The 26,673-nt window shown below is 45.2% G+C and overlaps 2 protein-coding genes across 11 annotated transcripts in view; one reads left to right on the forward strand and one right to left on the reverse strand.

Annotated features, from left to right (window-relative positions):
- MYH10 (myosin heavy chain 10) overlaps positions 1-11,414 on the forward strand; it is a 144,219-nt gene extending 132,805 nt beyond the window's left edge. For 6 of the 7 annotated variants that reach the window (XM_014596011.3, XM_019485706.2, XM_019485708.2 and 3 more), the window contains 3 exons: positions 2,832-2,940; positions 4,317-4,489; positions 9,692-11,414. In XM_014596011.3, the coding sequence (XP_014451497.1) occupies positions 2,832-2,940; positions 4,317-4,489; positions 9,692-9,836 (427 nt within the window). In that variant the 3' untranslated portion in view covers positions 9,837-11,414. Of the gene's footprint in view, positions 1-2,831; positions 2,941-4,316; positions 4,490-8,169; positions 8,259-9,691 lie in introns of those variants that run through there. The other variant, XM_059732206.1, reaches the window with a different exon arrangement.
- A 1,590-nt stretch (positions 11,415-13,004) lies between these two features.
- NDEL1 (nudE neurodevelopment protein 1 like 1) overlaps positions 13,005-26,673 on the reverse strand; it is a 62,017-nt gene continuing 48,348 nt past the window's right edge. For 2 of the 4 annotated variants that reach the window (XR_002089771.2, XR_002089770.2), the window contains 3 exons: positions 23,687-23,815; positions 22,480-22,523; positions 14,239-14,322 (listed from right to left, as the gene is read on the reverse strand). Coding sequence is in view for 2 of the 4 variants with exons in the window: in XM_006277039.4 (XP_006277101.1) it covers positions 23,719-23,815 (97 nt within the window). In the remaining 2 variants the exon portion in view is untranslated. Of the gene's footprint in view, positions 14,323-22,479; positions 22,524-23,686; positions 23,816-26,673 lie in introns of all 4 variants that reach the window. The other 2 variants (XM_006277039.4, XM_019485709.2) reach the window with 2 other exon arrangements.

Consider the following 26,673-nt stretch of genomic DNA (forward strand, 5'->3'; position numbering starts at 1 on the left):
GCCAGGCACTTCTAGATCCTACTTGAGACTTTAAATTGATCATGGGATGGGATCTGGGGAACTTTATCTTGGATCACAAAAATTGTGTCCTGCCATGCTAAACCTAGAACATCTGGCATGACAGAAGGTGCAGCTTTTGAGATCTGGGATAAAATTCCTCAGTTCCTATCCCATGTTGGACTCGGGGAACCTGGGCTCAAAAAGAAGCTGCTTACCAGTCCCAGGCTGCACACAGCCCTTTAAACTTACTGACTTAGGGGGAACCTGGCATGTTTTAAAGGGCATGGGGCAGTAGTTTCCCATGTGTGGTTTAAACTAATGTGCCACACATTCAGATAAAAGTGCAATACAAACCGGCCCCAAAGATGTTCCGTATTTAATGAGTAATATCTTTTTGGCTGGCTTGCCATTTTTATCACATGATAAATTACTGGAATATGATGTCTGGAGAGGATTCCAGAGGTATGGACACATACTTTTGGAGCTGTTTCAAAAGGGAAACATTTCAAAAGGTAGCAGCTGTTACATTCTGATTTGTTACGTGTGGACAAGCCAGGAATCATACCAATGTAGCCAAGCCTCTTCAGCTTTAACACTTGAGCAAGCAGTGTGTAGATATACTACATTTTCTAAGTACTGGCAAGACCATCAACACGACTCTGTCAAACTTCCAGACTTTACTGTGGATGATAACCTAGTGCCTTAAAGGAAAATGGGGGGGGAAAACCCTTCCAGAAGGCAGTAGGATTCCTGGGGGAAAGGATGGGAAATTCCCTTCTGGCCCATATTGACAACCAGAAAAGGCCCGTGAAATATGGGATTACAAACACCTACCATGCTGCCAGAAAGTTACCTCTGTATTCCAACATGGGAATTGCAGATACACAATTCTTTATCTATTGTGGTTGTCCCAAAATTCCCTGTCCTATCATACAATCCCTTGTAAACTTACCATGTTCATTCTCAAAGCAAGTCAGGTTTTGGGCTTGCACTGCTTGGCTTAGAAGATCATTTCAAAACTTCATTCTTGTGATTAGTTTGTTTTGTTCTGATTATATGCTTACCTTTTTTACCCTCCAGAAGAACCATAAAAATTGCACTTGCCTTTTATGTGGGGGTTGACCTATAATTAGCCCCCTAAGTCTTGACTTTTGCGCTTGCAGCATTTTTGTATATGCAACTAAAATGCCAAGTCAGATTTTTTTCAATGCAGCCTTTTAATATTTCAGTACATTTCAGGTGTTTTCTTTGATTATTTGATTCTCCTGTGGAATTTTATAAGCTCAATAGCATTTTGAGGTCTCTAGCTAGGTAACCTCTTGAGGTCCTTCCAGCCATACTTTTCTGTAATCTGTAATTACAGATTTTTTCCAAAAATATTTAAAAAAGAAAAAAGAAAAGCTGCTTTTTCCTAAAATTAAACCTGGAAATATAGGATCTGCTTTAAATACACTTTATAATATGTAAAACTGGAACAATGCAATAGAAATCTCTTTATTTTCCATCTTAGTTTCACCATAGCCAGTTTGTAGCCATTTGATCTTAGTGGTAATTTTTAGCCTAAAATACTCTACTCCCTCCTTAACATTCACTCCATGAATGTACTTGTAAAGGGTAATAATCACATCCCTTCTTGATGTATTTTTAGGCTGAACAAGCCAAACACTTCTCATCTTTTTAATAAGAAAAAGGTCTCCATTTCTTTAACCTTTCTTTGAATCCATTCTAATGTTAAGGTAATTTTTTTTAACTTTACTGTTCATAATAGTCTAAATGGGGTTTTTATCTGTTCCTTGTACCATGATATTAGTACTTCTTTGTCTCTTCTGCATATAAGCTGCCTAATATGTCCTAGGATGGCATTTAGCCTTTTTTTTTTTTTTTTTTAAAGCTGTGTTGCACTTGTGACTTATGGGCATCCAACAGATCTGAGTATCTGTCTTTAGTTGTCTCAAATCTATGGCCCCATCTTCTAGCCAGAGTCCCTTGTATTGGTCTCTAAATACATGTCTTTATACTTCATGCTGTTCAACTTTATTCCATGTCTAATAACCCATTCCATGAGAATTTAAATTTTCCTGTATACTTATTGGGTCCTCCCCTGTGTTGGCAGTGCCTCCCAGGTTAGTGCCATCAACAAATTTCATCTAGTTCTAGTAACAAGGTTGCTAATAATGTTAAACAGGAGAGGCTTCAAGACCAATTTCTGAGGAACACCACTAGAAACTGCTTTCCAGTCGGATGCAACTCCTCTTTCAACATAAACTGTTGTACTCTCCCCTTTTAAGCCCTGTCCCAAAGAACAAATGCTTCCATGTTTTAGTTTGGATCATCTAAACTAACAGTTTCTGTGCTGATAAGTTGTGCTTCAATTACAACCAACACAACTGCACTCGCAGACTGGTGAAACAGATGCATCAGTTGAATGGATTAGAATTTACTGCACTTCAAGCTGATTCCTTACATTTATTTCATGTGTCCACTGTCCACTGTCTGTCCCATGGTAAGGAAAAGCTAAATCACAGTAACTCAGCAGTTTTCATTCCAGTGTTTAGCTTCATCTTCTGCACGATAGGAGCAGACAAAGTGGTTACAGATTAGTTGATGCTTTCATGACCAGTAAGTCCCCTTCCCCTTTTAAAGCAGTAGTTTGTTTTTTCTGCCTGCAGTCAAAACTGGACATAATAATTCCAAGGGCAACTCAAAGCTTGATAAATTAAAAGATCTCCTCCAGGATGTATAACTGGTGTGCTGTAGAAATGGAGCAAACCAACCAACACTTTGTTGCTCAGTTTTATTGACGTGGTGATTATGACAATGTATTTTCGTAGGGAAAGAGCAGCTGCTAACAAATTGGTACGTCGCACAGAAAAGAAGCTGAAAGAGGTTTTCATGCAGGTGGAGGATGAGCGTCGGCATGCTGACCAGTACAAAGAGCAGGTAAGTGAAGTCGTAGAGCCATGCTCCCAATGGCAGTGTCTATGAATGTGCCAGGCTCAGGATTTTGTTACAAACAGGGCTGGATAAATGCATAGGCAAACTAGGTATATGCCTAGGACCGTGAACTCTGGGGGGCCCCCCAGGTTCTTCCCTCCACAGTGGTGGTGCAAGTGGCCCTGTGTGCTTCCCCCTCCCTTCCCCTCTGCCAGCCTCACCACTGCCGTGGCTGCTTCCCAGCGGTGGCTCTGAGCCCCACTCCCCATGGGCAGCCCCACTGGGTTGGGGAGGGGGGTCTCGACCAGCCCAGGGCCCATGAGTTTGCCTAGGGCCCGCTAAAGGGTTAATGTAGCCCTGGGTACAAATACTGATCTCCTAAAGAGACTAATTTGTGTTTTAAAAAAAAAAAAAAAAAAATGCTACCTGGCAGAGCTGTCTGATGGATCCCCAAGTTCAAATAGGAACAATGAGAGCATAGTGCCAGCTTGTCTGGAGCAGTTGCCAGCAAGTCATGGCTCACTCGATGTCTCTGCCCATGTTTACCAATGCTCTAGCTTTTCTGCCTCCAGCTGGGGCAGTCTGTACCCTGTCTCTTGCTGGGAATTTGTAGTGTCCTCTGTTCTCTTTACCTTCTGCCCTTGAATGGGACTTGCTCTGGTGTCTCCAGCCAAGTAGAAAGGGCCTTCATCAGTGACTTTGACTTCCATTCCCCAAAAATAGTTCAACAGCAGCTACAAATGCCTTACAGAACTATTTGGATAACCTAACAGCAATAACTGAGTGCTTGGAAGTTCTGGTTGCCAAAGCAGCTTGTGGGAAGTTACCAGCAACTAGAACCATTACACGTTCTGTCACTAGTCTGCCTTGAATCTAGTGCTGCCATCTCCTTAAACTGACCCCTTAAAGCCCAGGGGCCCTGTATTTAACAACCCCTCTAGGATCCTGTGTTGCAATTAATGCAGCAGTACTGGCTTGCCAAGACTGGAGGTTGTGGTCTAGGCAGGCAGGAAGGATGCTGCACCTGACAGATATGGAGAATCAGCTGCAAGATGCATCAGCTTTTCCTTCCACCTCAGTCTGTGCAACAACTGTGCCTCCCTCCATTGCATCCTGCAAAACATGTCCCTGGGTTAAACAGCTGATACTTCTGCATTGTCTACAGTAGTGAATTTTAGCTGTTTACTTGGGGTTTGCATAATGTAACCTGTAGCCTAATGCAAGTCTATTTCTCTCTGTTAAGATCAACATCCTCAGCAAGGACTGAAAGACAAACTATCCACTGTTTCCCCCTTCCCCACTAATCCCTAAAATCACTAGATTACAGCTTCTGAACCCTTTTGAATAAAACTCAATGGTGACAGCCTGGCTCTGTCTTCTAGATGGAGAAGGCAAATGCCAGAATGAAGCAGCTCAAACGGCAGCTAGAGGAAGCTGAAGAAGAAGCCACACGTGCAAATGCCTCCAGACGTAAACTTCAGCGTGAATTGGATGATGCAACAGAGGCTAATGAGGGCCTGAGCCGGGAGGTCAGCACTCTGAAAAACAGGCTAAGGTAAGCAATCCTGATCTGTGTACCTTGGCTCTGGGCATGAATGTGTTTTACTTAGGCATTTAGGAGACAAAGTAAAGTTGCACAGCTGCACAAAGGGCAAATGTAGTTTTGGGATGCTTCAATAAAAGCATTAGGTGCAAGATGCTGGAGTACTGGGCACTGGCTAGGCCTCTTCTAAAGTATCATGGGCAGTTTTAGGCTCCACATTTCAAAAAGGACCTGGAAAAGTTAGAGAGGGTCCAGACATGGACAACAAAGTTAATCAAGGGCTTGGAAAAGAAGTTGTATAAGGAGACACTGAAGGAGCCAGGCATGTTCAGCTTGCAAAAAAGGCATGTAAGAGGGGACATGATAGCAGTCTCCAAAGCAGGTAAAACAGGGGAAACACGACAGCCAATGTCCTGCTATAAAATGTTGTCAGTGTATGATCAAGAGGTCCCAGGTACAGGGCCACCCTCCCCCCACCTTACAGAGGAAGGCAAAAAACCCCACAGTCCATACCAATCTGGCCATGGGATAAATTTTCTTCCTGACCCCAAAAATGGCGATCAGTCTGACCCTGAGCCTCTAGTCAGGAACCTCTGGCTTTGGTCCCAGCAGAAACATTGGTACACCCCAGCCACGGTCCTGTTTTGGCTGTAGCCAACACCCAATGCCCTGGGAAGGCTTAAAAACACCCTGACACCTATAGCAGAAAAGGGCAGGGGTATGGAAGCAACTTCGGGAACACCTCAGTGATGGAGATTCCACACGTTCCCTAGGCAGCCTATCCCACTGCCCTAACACAGTGAAGTTTTTCTGGATATCCAATCTAAACTTACTCTGCTGTAACTTCAAGCCATTAGTCACTCTGCAGTGAAAGAGGTTCTTGCTCTCTTATGACAGCACTTCAAGTATTTGAAGATGGCCATCATGTTCTCTTAAGTGCCTTTTCCATAAGCTGAACATGCCTAGCTCCTTCAGCCCCTCCTGATTTAATAGACATTAGGGCTGGAAGGGACCTTGGAAGATCATAGAGTCCAGCCCCCTACCCAAGGGGCAGGAAGTCAGTTAGGGTCAAAGGATCCCAGCAACATAAGTGTCTAAACATTTCTTAAGAGTCCAGAGGTGTTTACACCACCTCTGGAGGCAGTCTATTCCAGGTGTTGGGGACTCGGACAGTAAAGGAGGTTTTCCTTATGTCCAGCCTAAAGCCATCTTGGAGGAGTTTGAGACCATTGGACCTTGTCTTCCCTTGGGGAGCTCTGGTGAACAGGCATTCCCCCATGCTAGGTATAAATACACCCTCACCCTGGCTATCCCACATCATGCTAGGCAGGGTGGTTCCTTTGGGTTGATTGGAAAAACTGATGCAAAGTTCCCATTAAGCAGGGTGGCTCTTTCCTGAGTGTCAGTTGTCCCAGTTGGTTTAGCAGGGGTCCAATGTTACCCTTGCTTTTCTTCCAACTCCCCACACATCTGAAAAAGGACTTTTTTATTGTCCTTGATGCTTGTAGCCAGGTGGAGCCTTAGCTTTCCTGGTTTGCTCCCTATACGTACAGACCAGTGCAAAATACTCCTCCTTTGTGGCGATTCCTATTTTTCATCCTTTATAAGCCTGTCTTTATTGGCGTAGGAGGTCCATGAGTTCCCTGATGAGCCAGGGGGATTGCTGTGCCCTTTTGCTACCTTTCCTCCAAGATGGGATGAACATCCCTTGTGCTTTCAGGATCGCTCCCTTAAGGAGCAACCACTCCTCTTGGGCTCCTCTCCCTGTCAGGTCACGGTCCCTTAGGGCCTTGTCAACAAGTCTCCTGAGCTTATCAAAGTCTGCTTTCCTAAAGTCGAGGACTTCTGCATTGCTGACTGAAGTTGCCAGCTTTGCGATGGATAGTAAAGCAATCAGCTCGTGGTCACTGTCTCCCAGCTTTCCTTTGATTTTTGTTTTGTTTTAGGTTGCTGACTAGATCACCCCCTTTAGCCAGTACCAGGTCCAGTAGCACTTTACCTCTTGTTGGTCCATAGACTTCTTGGATCAGGTAGAGTTCGTCCACGCACATGAGGAAGCTTTGTGACCATTCGGATTTGCCCGAGTGCTCTTCCCATGAGATGTCCAGGTAGCTGAAGTCTTCCATGACAACCGTGCTCTGAGAGCGTGTAGCCTCAGCTTGTCCCCTGGCTAATTCCTGGTCAAGCTCTTGTTCCTGGTTAAGAGGTCGTTAGTAGACTCCTACCATTGTGTCCTCTGTGCCACATTCCCACATATTCTAACATAGCTATACCCCCACCTCTTTTATCTGCGTGATGTCTTCTATATAGGGTATAGCTGTATACCTGTGACCCAGTCACAGGTGGAGTCCCACCAGGTCTCCATTATTCCTATGCGATCGTAGTCATTCTTGTGTAGTAGGAGGACCGGTTCCTCCTGTTTGTTCCTTAAGCTCCTGGCATTGGTGTACAGACACACAAGCATCCCATTGGAAGCCCTAGGCTTCTTTGCATTCCCAGGAGGACACCATTCCAGGGTTGGGGGGGGAGTGGATTCCCTTGGGTGCCCTAACCTGTTGGTTTTGTAGTTGTTGTCTAGTGGGCTTGCTTTGGTGGTTGTCCACCCATCTGCTGGTGGGCTTAGTTTAAAGCCAGGTGGAGCAGGTCAGCCATTCTGGCTGAGGAGAGCAGATTCCTCCCCAGTGAAGTGAGGTGGAGGCCGTCTCTTCCCAGCAGACCACTGTCTCTCTACAAAAGAGCAGGCTGTGATAGTGGAAGCCTCAAATGACTTATTTTCCAAGCCCTTGATCATCTCCACATGCTTGCTTCCAGGATATGGTGGATGATCTTGCCTCAGGCTGGGGTTTAGAATAGATGACCCATGGAGGTCCCTTTCAACCCCCAGTTCTCTATTCCTATGATTCTTTATGATTCTGAGTTTTGAAGCAGCTGTAGCAACTCCCTTTAAAATGGAGCTTCCAAGATGGCAGGGTTTTCTGCTGAACAGTAGGGCTGTGCGAAGCTTTGAGTGCTGATTCAATTAAGAGGAGGTTCGGCCCAATTTGCCGGATGAATCTCCAAATCTGAATTGAATCAGGGAACCGGTTTAAAAGGTGTGAATCAATTTGAAGCTCTCCAAATCTTCAGAAAAGGTTTGGAGAGCTTTGGCGATTCGGCAGTCCCTGCCTCGTGCAGCAGGGAGCTGGACCCGGACTCCATGCTGGTAAGTAGGGGGTGGGGCAGAGGGGGCTGGATGAAGAGGGAGGGGACCCCCGCCAGGCCTCATCCCCTGCCTGTTCCTCCAGCTCTCCCAGCCCTTTGCCATGGCTGCCCCACCTGCCCCAGCTTCTGGTGGTTTTAAAAAAAAGCCCTACTCACCAGGTGCTGCCAAGCAGGGGTAATCCCTGCCACCCCACACTGCCCCAGTGTGTCCCAGGGGGGACAGGGGGGCTCTGCCACAAGCCCCCCTGTCCCCCCTTAGCCCCCCTGTCATAGCTGCCCCGTCTGCCCCAGCTCCTGGCCCTTTAAGGAAAAATAAACAAACAAACCTGCACTAACTGGCTCCTGCAGCAGCCTCGGGGTTTCTGGGGGCTCATGCAGAGCCCCCCACATGGCACAAGGCAGTGGGGGGAGTGGGGATCGCCCCCTGCCAGGCAGCACCCAGTGAGTATGGGCTTCATTTGTTTGTTTGTTTGTTGCTTTTGTTTTTAAAGGACCAGGAGCTTGGGCGAGCCGGGCAGCCGGGGCTGGGGGAGCAGGCAGGGGTCAGGAGACTCGTGACGGAGCCCCCCATACAGTGTGGGGCAGTGGGGATCACCCCCCACCTGGCAGCACCCAGTGAGTCAGGGGGTTTTTTCCCCAAGTGCTGGAAGCTGGGGCGGGCGAGGCAGCTGTTGCCAGGCTGGGAGAGCGAGCAGGGGATAGGCCTGTGTGATTCAGAGATTTGGCTGATTCGGCAGGAGCCAAATCTCCAAATCAGATTCAGCCAAATCGATTTGGGACAGTGATTCAAATCACCAAATCAATTCGCTGTCCCCCAAATCAACCAAATCCAAAGCAAATACTAGCCACTTTGCACAGGCCTACTGAACAGCTATAACTGGAAGTGCCTCTGTAGAGCCTTTAATTCTGTAAGAAAGTTAAGAATGGGAGTCTGCCAGGAATAGTAATTCCTAAGGAGCAAGGGTGGACCATGTCAGTAACCCATGTATATCCTTGTATTGTAGTCAAACACTTTGGTATCAACACTGACATGTTCTTTGGCATGGGCGACTGGTGCCTCCCGAGTCTGGGGGTCCCCCAGCAGCCAATCACCAAATGGGGGCGGGTGCCCCAGCAGCTGACTGGGGGGTCCTCCATTGGCCAGTTGCCAACCCCAGAAGTGCCGGCAGCAAAACCAGAATTGCTGCTGGCATTTCTTTCAGCACCCCCACTCCACGACCAGCAAGGGCCAATCTCAGGGGGTGGCACGTGCCCCCCCTAGGCCCCCCCACACACATCGCCCATGTTCTTTGGTTTGTCAGTGACATGATTCAGCCATACGCAAATATTGTTAGGAAGAGGACTCATTTTTTTGTCACTTAAGTTGCAGGTAAATTGTTTCTACCTTGTCCTGGCATAAATGCATTTCAGTATCTTTTCTGAGAACCAGTTTGGTTGGAAAAACTGGCTTCAAAATTCTAGTAGTAAAACTGAGTAGGTTTTGAGATCACAGCAGAGCGTTTAAGAACAGAGAGCAGCTGACCTGGACACTTGTGAAAACTGTGTGCATGTGTGTCATGGCACTAAGTGAAGGTGTTGGCTGCTGCATTGAAGCGTATGTATTTCATTTATTCTCCACAAGACAAACATAAATTAGTAGTCAGTATTTCTCAGTAGCATGGAGAGCCCATTTCTCTTTGAAATTAGTTCTTGAATCTTGGTACCATTCTGAATAATTTGATTCTTTATGTCAGTATTGAACTTGCTCAACTTGTGATTTTAAATGCCCTTTAAGCCAAAGATCTGAATTGAAATGGAGAGTAGCATCCTATGTTTTGAAGGGCATAGCACATTTTCTGGACCAGCAAAAAGGGGGTTTCAGGTTTCTTCAGTGTAGAATATCCAGGCATCTCGTTATAAGAACTGTGGATGCTGTTGAGTTACTGGGTTATATGGGTTGGTGACTTTGCAGTATACCACAGGCTAGGGGGTGAACAAGGTTCTTCATGTCACCAGTTGCTGGTCTTCTTTCAGGAGGGGCGGCCCGATCACCTTCACTTCAAGTCGATCTGGAAGACGCCAGCTGCACATTGAAGGTGCTTCTCTGGAACTTTCAGACGACGACGCAGAAAGCAAAGGCAGTGATATCAATGAAATGCAGCCTGCCCAAGCTGAGTAGAGCCAAATCGCACCATTGCATGCAGAGACCTTTTTCATAATAGTCAGTGGAGTGAGGAGGACTTATTTCTGACCACGAAACTGCCTTGTGGCCATAAATCTGCCTTAGATAAAATTGGCATGCTACAAGGTTACATATCATAAGTCAACTCTGTCTTAAGGCTGTCTAGCCTCACCATACTGTACCCAGCTTAAGATACAGGTACAACTGCTTTTTTATATATAGTAAACTAAATGAAATTGTCTCTGTTCAGTGCATCTATTTTCCAGATATTCATTGTAAAGCCATTTTATAAAGCATCATGCGAAGGATAAAACTTTTTTTTTTCCGATTCAGAAACTTCATTCCCAGATGGTAGTTGGTTGGGGCAGACCTGTTATCATTACTGTGCATGCTTTGCTGTACAAACACCACCCTTCCATTTCTTTTTGGCTCATCATGGCCCATGGCTGTATCAAGTATGTTGGAACATTAAAGACCAAACTGCATCTGTATCTTTCTTTTTCTCCCAGCTGTTGTGATCAACACACAATCAGCAAGTGAACTGTGAAAAGGCCTTGGAAAGTATTAAGAGGAGAAATCTAGGGTTGAATGAGTAGTATCCATTTTTAACCTGCAATAAGATTTTGAAGTGTTCTCAGTATCTGATTTTATCAGTTAGTACATGGACAATAAAGGTGAATTACAGTAGCTTCACCAGTCTTAATCACTACAGTATTTTGCATGTGTAGACCTGCTATCACTGCTCCCAAGACAGCTGTACATATTAAGGCTAGTATAATATGAACACCAGTTAAGTGATAATAAACATACAACATCCATTAATTTTTATCTTGAGCCTATTATTTTGTGGCTGATTTAGTCTTTGGAACATGGAGCTGAAGAGCTGCTTCTTCCCCTTGATGTGATAGTTTCATAGCAAAGAAGTTTTCACCTTATGGCTACCTTAGCCAGCCTAGTGTCACTAATATAGAGTAGGCACACTTGCCTGCTGTTATGAACATAAAATGGCAGGACCATCTGTACTGTATGACACTTCTAGCTTGTTTGGAGGCTGTGGTTTACAGAGGTTAAAAGGTCGATATTACTTGTCTGAGTTGACATGCCAGTCGATGTGAATCCTTTCTTTTCTTTTTTTCTTTTGAACAGTATTACAGCAAATAGTTAGCCTTCTTTTTTTTGTTTAAATAGCTGCAAAATTGTCATTAAAGTGCCTTAGACACTACAGTACTAAGACAATGTTACATATATAATTTGCCTATATAACAATGACTTAATGTATTAATTTTTGACTGCTTCATATCATGTACCTCTAGTCAAAGTGGTATTATTGATATTCAGTGACAATGAATCAGTGTTAACTATGAAATTTCGTTCCTCTGCCACATGCTCAAAATAATAATTTCTTTTTGGTTAAAAGCTTTAACATCTGTTACAAAGGTTTTGTTGTGCGTGTTTGGATATTTTTAATCAAACTGGCTGTTGACCACCAAGCATCTGACTGCAAATATCCTGTTTTCTTGTATACCCATATTTCTAGACAATGATTTTTGTAAGACAATAAATTTATTCATTATAGATCTGGATGCCTGCTCTTTTTACTTACAGGAAAACCTCTCTTGATGCTGACATAAAATTTAATAAACAAAAATATGACTGGAAGCCGCCTATTCCCTCCTTACTGGTTTGATTTTATGCTGACCTCTGTACATAAAGGGTCTGTCCTAAACCTCTTGGGGCTTTAACATGGTTAACCCATGATTACATATTGCAGTTTTAGTAGATACTCTCCATCATTTGAAATTCAATTGAAATTCATATGTGGGCAGATAAATGGCACTGCATTCAGGAGCTGCTCTGCAACAACTAACAGACTATGCAACACATGAAATAATTTAAACTAGTTAATGCTCAACCTCTGGCTGAATCCAGCCTCCAGGGCCATGTTAGCAAGCACGTGGGACTCCCTACAGGTCCAGAAGTGTGGTAGCAACTTTGTCTTGGCTGCTAAAGCCAGTCATTAATGCAGCTACTGCACCCCCACCACAAAATTTCCAGCCCCATGTGCCAGACTGTGCCAGCCTGCAGTGTCTCTTTAGCTGGATCCAGCACATGAGCCTACAGACTATACCCACACTGACCCCATGTGGCATCTAGCCCATGGACCAGCTCCATGTCACTCATCCAGCCTGCAAGGCCAAAATGTTGAGCACTGCTGACTTAACACTAAGTGCTATTTCTTAGGGCATAGGCAGACAAGGTTCCTTGGGTGAATCTGGTATCTCTTATTAGACCAACCCAAATAGCTGGAGAATAGTTATTAAGCAAGCTTTTGGGTTCAAAAACCCTTCGTCAGGCTAAGGAAGTTTCAGTGGTTGGTATGTTACAGCAATAGTTTGAGTTGAAACCTGAGTGAAAATCTGAAAACTATCACGGTTAAACAATGTTAAACAGTGAATGGAGAAACAAGACCTGATATCCAGAAGCGATACAGTTGAAATTCCTTATCACAGACCTCTGCGTTTAGTTGTGGAGGTCTTTATAGCCAGCCCCTTCATTAACATATACCAAATCAAAGTGCAGAAAGATGCATGTCATCATCAACGATTATATCCAACAGGAGGTTGAGGCATTCAGGATCTGAAGAATCCAGCAACAGCTCAAAGGGGGGTCTAGCCTCTCTCTCTCCTCCCAGCTATGAGCATGTTGTTGCCCCCACCCTGCCTGATCCAAATTATTGGAAAAGCTAAACACAAATTTAACAAGCAAGTGATTCTCTTGAAAAGATAGGTGCACACTCTTTCTTTATTCTGGGACCACATCTGACAATATAAGCCCACCTTGTCCTATTCTGGAGATGGAAAGGTGAGGTAAAGTTCTCTAATGGCACAGGAAGACAGAAAACATAACGGCATTTGGCAGACCAGGGAAAAGGTTACTCTATTTTACCCCAGCTGCTGCTGTAGGCTGCAGACTCTTCCAAAGGCCTCTGTAGTTATGAACACCCCCATGAAAGTGAGTGAATCTGCTTCAATTCTCACATGAAGCCTGAAATTGTTTGTTGTCTCCGAGACCAGCTCAGCAAACTGGCTGCTTTTCAGGAAAGGATCCATCAGAGGTAAAAACATGGAACATGATCTCAACTTACTTTTCTGAAAAAGCCACTGGTTCCACATTAAAAGAACTTTATTTTTGAAAGATTTCTCTCTCTCTTTTTAGACCACATGATCTTGGTGCCGCTGTATTAATGGTATGCCATCTTATTTAAACATGCCATAGAGATTCTGAATAAATAAAGCTACAAAGCCCAAGTTATATACAAATATCTTAGGCAAAGATATTATGTTTACAAACCTATATACAATAAAACAAATGTAAACAGTCAAATGCAGCAAAGGATGCACAGGAAAAAGGGATGTACAAAACCCTGATGGGACGTGGTGAATCTGCACCGCCCTCTCTTCCTCGTGGGCAAGAGTCTTAGTCAGCATTTGTAAATGAGCCACAGAGCTCCTAGAAATTGAATCTGCAAAGCTAAATGGATGTGATGGAATAGATTGGACAGGAATATTTTTAAACCCACAGACCAAACCACTGTCAGGCTTCCTTGTTCATTTTAAAATCCACCAACTTTGAGGCACATATAAAGACAGAGAAATTGCACAAATACATTGCTTTAAAGACCCACAAGGTACATAATGGTCCAAAACTGTCACAAAAGCCCATAGGTGACACTATAAAATCTAGTCTTTATATATTACACAGACTTGAACAGTTTGAATGCTTTTGAGGGGCTATACCAATCAAATTGGTGACTTGTTTAGGTCTCAAATCAAGACTCCTTTGATGCATAAAAGTTTCATTAACAAGGAAGATTAAATTTATTTGAGGCAAGGAGTATTAATCCAAGATGCAAATGTCCAGTAGGATTAATGTCTAAACCTTACCAAACATCCCTTTAAAATCATTCCTGATAGCACCCTGGCTGCGTGCGTCATAAAGCCAGGTTGCTGGTGGGGGCAGGATTTGTAAGTAGAGTCAGTCAGAGTGTGTGCTCTATTAAACCTAAGATAGAAAAGTTACCAAGGGTTTAGGACTGACTTGTCAAGTTCTAAGCAGTGAGACTCCTGTGACCAGTGAAACAGAATAATACACTTATCAGCTTATGTGACTCAGAATAGATGTGACCATGTTAGAGAATGTTCACTACGGGAAGAGGAGAAAATAAACTCTTTTACAGTTGAGTGAAGGGTGTGTGCGCTGGGGTCTCCTCTGGGCAGCAGGCAGGCAGCAGGGCCATTCTGCACGGCAAGGGGCAGTAACAGGAAGGAATTAGAAGCAGTTCTTGTTTGTCTGAGAAAATGATTCAAAGTCCAAACCCAACCTCCTGGCTGTTCATACACTCAGAGGGAGCATTCCTGGAGCTGAAGATGGTCTGGAGGATCCGATGCCTGGCGGCGGGCCTTGGTCAAAACCATTTACTGCCCTGCAGAACAAAAGAGCAACAGGGGGTTGGTCAGCAAGCAGCAGCAGGAATAACCTGTTAGTTAGTGTATCCATACTCCCTCCCCCATAATGGTTGAAAAAATGGGAACCTGCTGTTGGCTCTAAGCAGCCCCCCCAGCCTCAAACTGCATCTCTCATGCAACAGGCTACCTAGCTCCCAGTCTCACTAAGGCACAAAGCTGTGCAGTAGATCCAGCTGCCTTCTGTGCCCCAACATCAATACAGACCACATCATCACTGGATCAAATAACACAAATTATAACATCCGATTTGCAATCCTACCAATGCCGTGTATGCTGCCATCACTTGCTCACAGATGGAACGATCTTTACATGGCAGAATGAGCAAATACGAATCTGACACCCACACCAGAAGGACATGAAGGCCTGTGACAGAACACATAAACCTCCCAGGACACCACATCACTGACCCGAGGACGGCTGTTCTCAGGCAGCAAACTTTTAAAAAACAATCTGAGCTGGAAACTGGAACAAGAAATCAACCACAGACCGGATTGTATCAAGTGTGGTTTAAACAGGGACCATGGAGGCTTCTCTCATTACCTGGATTAGTTCTTGTGACTTCATTCCCATGGGTTTATTGCTTGCATGTTTGCCTCTCCCAGCACTGCCCTACCTTCTGCTTTTATATTCATGTATCTCTCCTCCTTATACACAGTTTTGTGCAGTCCCTTCACAGCATCTGCTGGAGTGAGCTTCAGTGCACAAAAGCTTGTGCTGTATATCTACCTACTTGGGTTAATCTATAACATGCAAATCTACCCTGCCTTCTAGAAAGGGTGTTGCAGCCTCCATAGGTGCAGGCCTCCTGCCTGGAGTCTAACAATGATTCCACACTGACACGATCAAAGCTTGCTGACCACTAGAAAGTAACTTCCCTGCTGAACAGATGGGAGCATGCGCCATCCAGGCTGTCAGCAGGTTACCAGTTATCACAAAAGCACCACACTGCCAGGAATGGAGCGCTCCAGCATTCATCAGGCCAAGGTATTTTCAAATCTAACCATAATCTGAGATAAGCAAGCACAAAGCCTTCCCTATGCATGTCTTGCCTATGCGCAAAGGCTACCTATGTGCATCTGCTCTTCAAAGTCTCACTGGCAAAATCAAGTCAGTGCAGCTGGAGCTGCAAGGTAGAACAACCCTCATAGGTTCAGTTCTTGCTTCTAGGTTCTCTAGAGAACACGTTTAACTTTCTTTAGGAAGCATCCGTGATGTCTCAGGGTCTTCCTTTTACCAATCTGTAGGTGCCAAAAGCTGCTCAGTAGCTAACTGTTGCAAACCATATAGAACCACACACGAGAGGGGAGAGAACTCAGAGCTGCCTTCAAAGACGACTTGCCCTTAAGCTGGTAGCAGTGAGGGTGTATGACACAGTGGAGCAGTTGTGATTACAAGCAGCAAACGAAAAGAGCACACTCACATGCGCTAGATCATGACAGTATACACATACGATACAGAATGGGATGTGAAGGCCATATCTAGGGTTACCATATTTTCATGCATACAACACTCCCCGGAATAAAGCAAGCACCCTATTTTTGAAAGGCAAAATGAATAAAACGATCGTTCCTTTTAGCAAGTAATTGAGCAGCAGCAGCAACAGCAGAGAGCCAAGTCTGCTCACTGCTCTGCTCCCTGCAAGTTGTGTGCAGATTTTACTTACCGTATTTACTCTAATACAAGACAACTCCCCCAATAATTAGATTCTATATATGGAAAATTTACAAAATTTGTTACAATTTTCCAGGTGTCAAATCTAAGTATTGAAGGGCTGTCTGGAATCCTTTCCCCTCCACTGCTATAGCAGTGAAAACGGGGGTGAGGGGATGTTAAATGGCCCCTTGCCACTTCTTCCCCTTCAGCCTTCCTGTGCCTCCCACCTGCACCCCCCACCCTTAGCTCCCATAGTCTCTTCCCTTCCCACCAAACTCCCCCCAGTCTCTGCTTCTCCCCACAAATTTCCAGCAGTCCCCCCAGCATGGCTGCTGTACCCACCCCAGCTCCTGGTGCTTTAAAGAAAAGCCCCAATGCTCACCGTGTGCTGCTGGGCAGGGGGGCAATCCCCACTGCCCCCCACTGCATGGGGGGCTCTGCACGAGCCCCCCAACCCTTCCCCTTGCTCCCCCAGCCCCACCACGGGTGCCCTGCCCAGGCCAGCTTTGACCCTTTAAGAAAAAAAAAAAAACCCCAAAAAACCCCAGGACTTACCGCTCCTGCCCGCGGAGGCAATCCCTGCTGCCCCCCATTGCCCCGTGCCACATGGAGGGCTCTGCACAAGCCCCTGAAAACCTGAGGCTGACCCTATGGTCTCCTCCCCCAGCCTCACCTCCCCTGCCCCTAGTACTTACCAGCTCCGAGTGGCTGCAGTTTCCTGCTGCAGGCACTGGGGACTGCTCAAATCATCAAAGCTCTCCGAACATTTTCCAAAGATTCAGAGAGCTTTGAATTGATTCAGACCTTTAAATTGGTCCCCTGATTCAATTCAGATTCAGAGATTCGGCCACCAAATCGAGCCAAATCTCCTCCAATTTGAATCACCACCTAAAACTTCGCACAGCCCTATTGGATAAGGATGGTGCTACCTCAAGCAGGAGGTTGGACTAGATGACCTCTAGAGGTCCCCTTCCAGCCCTATTTCTCTAAGAATGCCCAGGCAGAAGCTTTTCAAGGTTCATTATTTTTGATAATTACAATATTTGCATAGTGGCACACAACACTGACACTGAGCAGCCCCCAGAGAACCAATTTTCTGTGTTGTTCATACCCCACTTGCCCTAAGTTGACCTTGTTACAGAAATAAAGTTAGACTTGGTGTCCTGGTTTTAGGTGAGCTGGTGAAATACAAGTGTGCAATGGCAACTGGCTCCAAAAAAACTAAAAGGTTCTCCTGACTCCAGGTAAGCACATCAAAACTACACTACTCTGTGGGATTGCAAGCACATTCCATTTTTGTTAATTAAATTTAAATGAAATTATTTCAATTACAAACAAATTAAATTATAAAAATGAAGCAGATTAAACCACCATATTTACTTTATTCTAAGATGAGGTTTCTTCCCCCCATGTAACATGGGAGGAAACTGCCCCTTGTCTCAGAACTGAGCATGAAAGCAGTGGGGGTGCTACATTTTCAAGCTAGCCTCTGAGATGCTACCAGAGCAGTGTGTAGTCCACACAGACCCATGTCAGACAGTGAACTATTCAACCCAGATACAGCATACATGGGCAACTGCTGCTTTGAGGTCTGATTTTACCTAACAGCATGGAAATACTGCCCTCAAAGATTAACCCAAGCATTGGCTTCGTATTTTCCATTCCTTTCTGTCCATCCAATGGACTCAACAGACACAGTGAGGGTGAAGTTACACATAACACTTCGATCACACTAAGGACATTTAAAATGCGAGCATCTGCATGTTAAAGCTTGTTAACTTGTGCTAAATGCCCTCCGAGCATCTCAAAGTTATGCCACTTCAGGTGAGAGTAAACCCTAGGTCATGCTACTAAACTTGTGTTAGGGTAACTTCAGTCTGCTCCATGGAGATATAATGAGCAATGTGCAGTTGTCCAGCATCCCAGGATGCACCACTGCCAAGACTCCCCTCGCCCCCTCAAAACACACACACACACACTCTCTCTCTCTCTCTCTCTCTCTCTCCATGCAGGGCAGGGATACAGCCCAGGTGTCCTGACTCCTAACCATGCCCCTGCTCACCAGCAGTCTAGTGGCGACTCAGAGGTGTGCAGGCAAGAAACAGCATTAACCCTTAACATGCGACCACTGACAGAATGTTCTAACTTGACCACAAAACCTCCCATAGGATTGGTATGGTGTAAGTGCAGTGAGAAACTTCACTCCGGGAAGGGGAGTTTCACTGGATAAGGGGGAGCACATTCTGAAAGAAACAAACTGGCTCTTTACGGCTCCCAAACTGGGTGCCAAAATCACTGTTCACTTCTGGAAACCTTCACCTTAGAAATGTGCTTCAGAGACCGCTACGAGGTCAAGCGGCAGAAATATTGTTCTCTTAATTTTGGGCATTGAGAACCTTGGGGCTATTACATCACCGTCACATGCTTTACGATTCATTAGTCTACATTTTAAGCTGCATTCTGCACGGACAGAGCACCTTCATTCTGAAAATCATTCAGCTTTCTACAAATAGTAGATTAACTGTAAGAAGCCTTGTGAGCTAGATCAGCATTTCCATCCAAGCTATGTCTGCCTTCAGAGTGCCTAGTACAAAGGCAGGCAAGGTTCTTTGTGTAGATGTGATATCTTTTACTAGACCAACTAAATAGCTGGAAAAAAGTTTTTTGCAAGCTTTCGAGCACAAACACGCTTCATCAGGCATAGGAAGACTGCTGGTGTTATGTGTTCTCCAAGGTAGAAAAGTAGCTAATTTACAACAGGCAGGTCTGTGAAAATACAAACGAGTGAAAGCTGGGAAGACAATGTACACAAAGGACACCTTTTGCAGATGAGCCTACAAACTTCACTTCATAAATCTACTGGACACAAAAAACTCTGGACTTACTATATACATTGGATTTATGACATAATACAACCTGCCTGACATCTGATACCTCAGGTAACCTGCCTCCAGTTGACCACTTGCATTTCTTCACACATTTCCCCACCTTCCCCATGCTCCGCTCCTATCTCCACCCATTATCTTCCCAACTTCCACTCATTTGCATTTTCACAGCCCTGCTTCTTTTCTACCTTGGAGAACACGTAACACCAGCAGAGTCTCCCTAGGCCTAACGAAGGGCGTTTATGCCCAAAAGCTTGCAAAGAACTTTTTTCCAACTAAAAGATATCACATCTACCCAAAGAGCCTTCCCTGCCTATGTCCTTAGGCCAGGGGTTTTCACCCTTTTTGGGTCATCGTACCCACGGCAGCTGGTCAAGAAGGTGGGAGTCCCCCGGAAGCCAGACGGGCAGGGAGGGAGGTTGGAGCCTCCAGCACCCGGTTGAAAACTCCTGCCTAAGACCAACAGGGCTACAACCAACAACCCTAGTACAAAGGTGTGCTTTTGTAAGGATTATGCAATGCCAAATGCACAATCCTTCTGGGTTCATCACCCCCCCAATACACACACACATGTGTGTGCGTGCATGTGTGTGTGAAATGTATATGACCAGCAGCACCCAGCGTGACATACTTGACACTGAATTTTCCTCAGTGAATAATAATGAATAAAAAAAGTCCAAATTTATCTTTTTACTATACTAACAAACACAACACCGCACACATGAACGACAAATGAAAACCTTACAAAGAAAAAACGTTAAAAATCACGTACATAGATATATTGTATTCCTTCTCATAGCGAGTAAGCTGCTAACCAGCCAGCTTCATCTTCCCTGTTACTCCTCATATTCTGCGGTCTGGTTAGCAGCAGATTGAATCCACCTTCTCTGGAGCCTCTGGGTGGATCCAACACGCTTGTTCCTTCTTCCCAGAAGGCACTCAGAGCAGGATGAACACCCCACTGGCTGAGAGAAAAAGTCATTCAAATTCCCCCTCAACCTCCTTCAATTCCTGGACTCTGGACAGATTTGTTGCACATCTGCCAGCAGGAGCCAGAGCTCACCCAGCCTTGATCAGCCAGCATCAACAGTAGTCCATTATGGTCAACCAGACCCAGTCCTTCCTCACCGACTGCTCTCAAGACACTCCCCTCTCAGCCCAATGACAACACACACTCCAACATGGTTGCTAGGATGAGATTTTGGTTGTTCTTCCTCCCCTTCACCTCAGCAGTATATCCAATGTGGCTGTAAGCCACCACCGTGTCCCCACTGATCACACTCAACATGGTCTCACTGAACTTCCCAGGTTGGACACGTTTTGAAAAGCTCCCGTCTACAATACAAGGGAGCTGCACGTTATACTTGCACAAACCAAGCTATGTCCTTGGGACAGAGTTCTGCTGGTCACATTGTATCCTAAGACTTCTTCCCGGCACAGCCCTCTCAGTAAGGGAGCCTACGCCTCTCCACACGTCTCTGCCCAGACAACATCAGTATTGCAGACTGACCTAAAACTCAATCAAAAGGCAAAATAATGTTTCATCCTCTTTCAGCACAATTTCGTCCTTAGAATATTTCCAAAGGGGATGCGCTAAAGACAGTTAGCTACCCTCACCATGACTAAAATCTGTATGGGTTTGGCCTGGCCAAGTCTCTGCAGATGAGTTAGCTCTAATGGAAGACAGTTGAGTTGGTCAAAGTTAGAAGCTGGTCCAGGACATCCAAACCCATCCCCTGCACCATCTCAGGAAACTCTGGTGAGAGGCAGATATTCCTAAGCCACTGGATACTGCTTTCTGCAGATCAAAAAACACTTGTATACTGCATGTCTCCTCAATACAACTACAGTTAATGGAAGATTAAATTTTATTTAATGCATTTGAGCAAAGGTGCAGATTTGTATATATGATTTGTATATACCATACAAATATACCATATATATATGGTATATTTGGTATATTGTATATACCATATATTTGCTATATGGTATACCATATAGCAAATGCTCTGAGACCACAGCTGGAGTACTGCGTCCAGTTCTGGGTACTGCACTTTAACAAGTATGTGTAAAGCTTGAAAGAGTCCAGAGGCGGGCCACCCATATGATCAGTCTTACACAGCAAGTCATACGAGGAAAGGCTGAGAGACCTGCGACTCTTCAGCCTGAAAAAGAGAAGGCTGAGGGGAGACCTGGTAGCAGCTTACCACTACGTTAGGGGAGTACATCAAGGACTTGGTGAGCAACTGTTCACCAGGGCACCCTTGGGGAAAGCCAGGAGAAATGGCCACAAACTCCTGGAAGACTGTTTCGGGCTCAACATTAGAAAAAACTTCACAGTTAGGGTGTCCAGATCATGGAATAGGCTCCCTCCAGAGGTGGTGCAATCGCCTACTCTGGAAATCTTCAAGAGGAGACTGGACGGTCGCCTTGCTGAGGTCACCTGACCCCAGTTGTCTTTCCTGCTTGATGCAGGGGGCTAGACCTGATGATCTTCCGAGGTCCCTTCCAGCCTTACAATCTATAAATCTATGAGTTGTGTAACGGTGGGCAGATGCTGGCATGACAGGCCATACAGGTTAACAATTCTAGCAATAGACAGGGGCCTAATCCTTGCCCTTGCCCCTTACCTTGACCTTGGTCAAGATACTTCAACTCTCTTCCTTATAAAAATAGAGGAAACTGTTCATTGCAGAGGGTAGCATAAGGTTTAATAAGCCGATATTTGACAAAGAAAAGACCCTACTAAAATGCAGTGATAAAATCCAAGCCAACAAAGTACAATTGCTGTGTCTAATTCAGTTAAATGCATCCAATGCATGTAGTGCAGCACTGTATCAAAATGACAAATGGCACTCTGTTCCAACACTTGTCTGAAAACTGTCACATGATACAAGTCAAGTCATCTGATGTGATGATGGGGAGAAAGACTACAAAAGTAACCAAGTTTCTAATCTTTAAAAGTTTCACTAATTGACCATATGCAATGCTAAGAGCTAGCCTCATACAATTAGTATGACCAAATACGGGTTATTCTCCATCTCCGAGCACTATGATCAAAAAACATGAACCAAAGAAGTTCAATTATCCATGAGTAGGGACCTACCTAAATCGTGGCAGAAGTTCGTGGCACAGTGGTGCCTCTAAACTCATTCTTTTCACTGTGCGCCCCCACCCTCGCCACTGAGTGGCCAAGAGGCAATTACCACCACAGCTTTTGCCTCTCAGACACTCAGGTAGGTTCCTACCCATGAACAAGTGGAGGAGTATATTCTTTTCACATCTAATGGAGAAAAACTGCAGTAGTTTATACAAAACAATGTAAAAGACATTCCCAGTCACAGCACCTGAAAAGCAGATGTGTGGGGACTTAAACCTACATACGGTTGTTAAACCTGAACTTCTGCTGTGAAATATCTGTAAACGAAGATGTATAACTTGTTCTGCAGGGAAACCCATTTCGGTGACAATCAATACTCCCGTATTTGACTTCTTCACCTTTTTATAGTGTAACTGAAATACAGTAAAGTAATCTGCACTTTACAAGCACTGAAACAGGACACAGAAGTTACTTACCTGCAATTATGTTTCCCAAAAATGGAGCAGACTCCCCTCTTTACCTGAGAAGCATTATTAGAAGGTGGATTATGAAGCATTCAATAACACCACGTTTTCATCTATAACGTTTCATCCCCGTGTATAAAAATTAGGGCACAGCAACTCTGATAGCAGTGTTCATGTGCACATACAGAAAGTGGGTTTATGTCTCAAAATAACCTAACAAATACTGCCAATAAACTCCCTCCACTTCACAGATAACAACTACCCTTTCTTGCAGGTCCCCCTCCACAACTTACTTGATCGCTTATTCTAATGCACTTGCATTCTATAATGGCTTCTAATAATACCTCTTAACTCCTAGTTCATAGCCTTCTTCCATCCCTCTAAGCAGACTTTTTGCATTTGCATGGAGTCTTTTTCTTTTCCCTGATATTCAGTTCAGTCTGGTCTGACCCTCTCTTAGACCTGATGAAGAGCATTTAATGCCGGATACCTTGTCCAACAGCTGTCCCGACTCCCAACTATACAATTGGTCCAATAAAAGAGAAAATCCTTGCATAGTGGACGTGCATATTTTTTTTATTGCACTCTTACAGGCCACAGTTTGGGTAAGGTTGATCTGGAAGACTTTTCAAATTCAAATTCCAGTTGGTGGTGAAAGAGATGGTTTTCAATTATGTCAGGCTAAAATAGTAATATAAAATGCCAACTAAAATGCAGAGTTTAGTGCTTAAGAAAGAGGAAGATTAACAATCGAGTAGTGCAGGCATAGCACAGAAAGCCTAGACAAATATTTTCCTGCACAAGTCTGCCTTAATCCTGTTGTTCCAGCCCTGGGCCTCTGCACCAAAGTTTAGCAATGCTGCTGCCATTTGTTTTCCAAATTGGATTTCCACAGGAAACTCATCATGGCCAAAGCTATTCTGAAGTTCGGAAAAACGTTAAGGCTTTCAGAACACTCCTTAGCATTTCCAATTCTGAAGCGTGTCAAGGACACCAGCCTAGCCAGTCCTATGCAACTCCAACACGGTAACCCAGAGAATCCTAATGCCTTGATATGGCCAGGCCAGTGAGACATTCTTTCAATGTCTTCACCAATCCACCGGACAAGCAAAGAGTGGGTGTTTAATGAGAGATGAAGGATTTGTAAAACATTAAAACCAACAGAATGGCAGTTTGCAAAGGAAAAAATAAATATACTGTAATGATGTGTCTAAGTTACCTCTGTCACAAGCCTACCACCCAACTGGCTGTTCATAAGGCAGCAGCAGCAGGTTGTATCGAGTCTACGAACACATGTGGCTGTTTCAGGCTCCAGTGACAGCTGGGGGCAGGGAGAAGAGTACAGGGGCTGGAGAAAAAGGAGAAGAGGGTAGAAGAAAGGGCATACCTTAGCTCAGCCCCTTGTGCTCAGATACAACAGCAAGCTAAGGATCAAGCCCTTGACAGGGAAGCACTCCACTGACATAAGTAGCAGCTAACCTTTTGTTGCAGTGCACAGACAGTGGTGTTGACCTCACGTAACAGTTCTTTGCAGCTGAGATGTACAGGCGCTGCACAACAACAACTGAGATATATATGCAGCTTAGAAACTGCATCCAATTTTCAATATACAACAACTTCAAGGGAGGCAGAGTATATGGTAGAAGCAAAGAAGGGAGCAGGTGTAAGGAGTGGGATGCAAACCCCATGGGAAGGAGGACAAGTGGGTGTAAAGGGGAAGGAATTGGTGTGAAAGCAGAGGGAGGACATCACAGCTGTGCAGTAACCTCTAACAGAAATTCATCTGTCACAGTCACACTCGCTCTGTGGTCCAGCTAATTTTCTTTCAACCTACTGTAAATACTGGCTATTTAGAACCCAGATTTTTAAAACTTCCCTAGTGACAACCTGGCCTCAACTAGGCAACTAACCAAGCCAGCAAGTGTGAGGACAATCTGGATGATTAAAAATAACCCCCCTCCCCACTCCTATTACACCTGTCAGTCAGCTTATGGTTTTCAATTATGTCAGGTTTTCAATTACATCACAACCCAAATATAGCAGCACTGGGATCCTAAGAAAAGGCATCATTCTTCCCTATCAACCTTCTTTACAGCTTGCAACTGGAATCTCAATGATGAATTGCAAGTGTGAGCATCACTGTGGTGTCATACGGTTAATCAATAGACCTGCAATGAGCAACTGCCACTAAGGTTCTTTGACTGGCATGTGAAGCTTTTTTTTTTTCTTTTTTTTTGTACGCAAATAGTTCCCTCTTATGATTTGAAAACTAAGTTCTAGGACACAACCTGTTCAGCTGCCCACACAGCAGCACGATTCAACTGAGCTCAGAGGCAGCAAATCAAGAATATCTGGCATGTTTGCTCCTCACAATTTCAATAGGACATTTAACACCCTCAAATAAATAGATATTGAAAGCTGTAGTGGAACATAATATATTTGTAAGCACTAAGGAGCACGCATCCTACGTTTCTGAAATGGAAAACTGTCATACTGAAGAGAATGTACGATGCTATGGTGCTTTGCTCAGTGAACATTATTCTAAACCAGGACTGGAAAATTATTTGGACCCATGGGCCACACAGAGTTTTGGTGAGCTGTCGCAGGCTGTCAGCACCCACCCGATGCCACAGCTCGCCAAAACTCCCTAAGTAGCTCTGCCTGGCACTTGACTGGGATAGGGCTGGGGGCAGACATGCAGGAAGCGGCATCCAGGGGTGGGACAGGCAGGCGGGGCTGGGATCGCAGGGAGGTGACAGCGCGGGGCCAGGGCCTGGGGCAGAGCTGTGATCTGCTGTCCGCACACCCCTGCAACAGGCGGCAGTTCTGCAGGAAGGAGCATGCAGAGAGTGGATTGGGACTTTGCCCTGAGCCCCGGTCCTGCACTGTCAACACGCAGTGATCCCAGGGGCTCCATGGAGACTAACTGGAACTTGCATGGGCAGGGCATGCAGCCAGGAGGATGGGATGGGGCCACAGGCAAGCAGGGAGCTGCAAGCAGGGCTGGGATCTTGGGGTGGTAACAGTGCAGGACCAGGGACCAGGGCAGAGCTGCGATCCACTCCACGCAAACCCCTGCCTACAGAACCCATGTTCATTGCAAGGGTGCGTGGGCAGCGGATTGCAACTCTGCCCTGGCATCACACTGTCATCACCACACAGCCCCACCCCATGAGCCCAGCCCTCCAGACCCATGCTACTCCCAAACACTGCTCCCTGCCTGCCCACGGCCCCATCTCATCTGCCTGGCCACACACCCTACCCACATAGGTCCTGCCCCCAGCGGTGGGTGCCTGAGTAGTGGTACTGGCCACATGCACCACGGCCTGAGCTGCCCCCTGCACCTGGGCTGGGTGGGACTGAGGGACCCCCCATAGGCCGGAAAAATCCCTTGGAGGGCCAGATTCAGCCTGCAGGCTGCATTTTGCCCACCCCTGTTAAACACTACAGGACTGCACAGCTCTTTACAGCTACAGGGAAAGATATGCTCCCTGCCTCAACCCTCACAACTGCTCTTACTTTTTCCTTCTACACAAGTGCAGGGGGTCCGTGGTACAGACTGTAACTATGGGGATAATCCTACTGATGCTCCAAAAATGTTTGATTCTAGATATCGCAAAGTGGAAGCTCCGACTATAGGCCTGAGCACATAAGTGCCTGCATAAGAAAATGATTTGGGTTTTAGGGGTGACACCGCACAGCACAGCAACAGTTTTGATGGCCAGTGTTCCAAGTCAGCTGGAGTTGAAGCTAATGCCCTTTCATTTTTCCTGTAGGGAAAAGAAATAATAACAAGGTGTACCTCCCCCCAAGCATAGCTGCCGGCACTAGGCTATTCCTATTGAGGAAAATCTCCAGATTTGGCGTGTCCCCCAGAAGCAAACTAACTACTCCAATTCCACTACTATTAACGTAAGACTCTTTTTTTACATTGCTGTTCCACTCGCAAGTGTTGTTTTGCTGCTTGGCTTTGGCATTACCATGGGACACACCAGGAAACTGGGCAATGGAAAAAGAAAAAGCACAGCATTAAACAGCCATCAGCTAAGGGGAAAGTCATCTGAAACCACAAAGTGTTTGTTTTCTCTTGTTTCACAGAAGTCAACACTGTAACTACAGCTGCCACTGTCCTCTTGGGGCTAAAATCGCAACACCATATCTTACCTAGAATATGAAAACTTGGGGTTGGGGGCATAGAAGTGAACA

This window comes from Alligator mississippiensis, chromosome 8 (assembly GCF_030867095.1).
Source record: "Alligator mississippiensis isolate rAllMis1 chromosome 8, rAllMis1, whole genome shotgun sequence".
NCBI lineage: Eukaryota > Metazoa > Chordata > Crocodylia > Alligatoridae > Alligator > Alligator mississippiensis.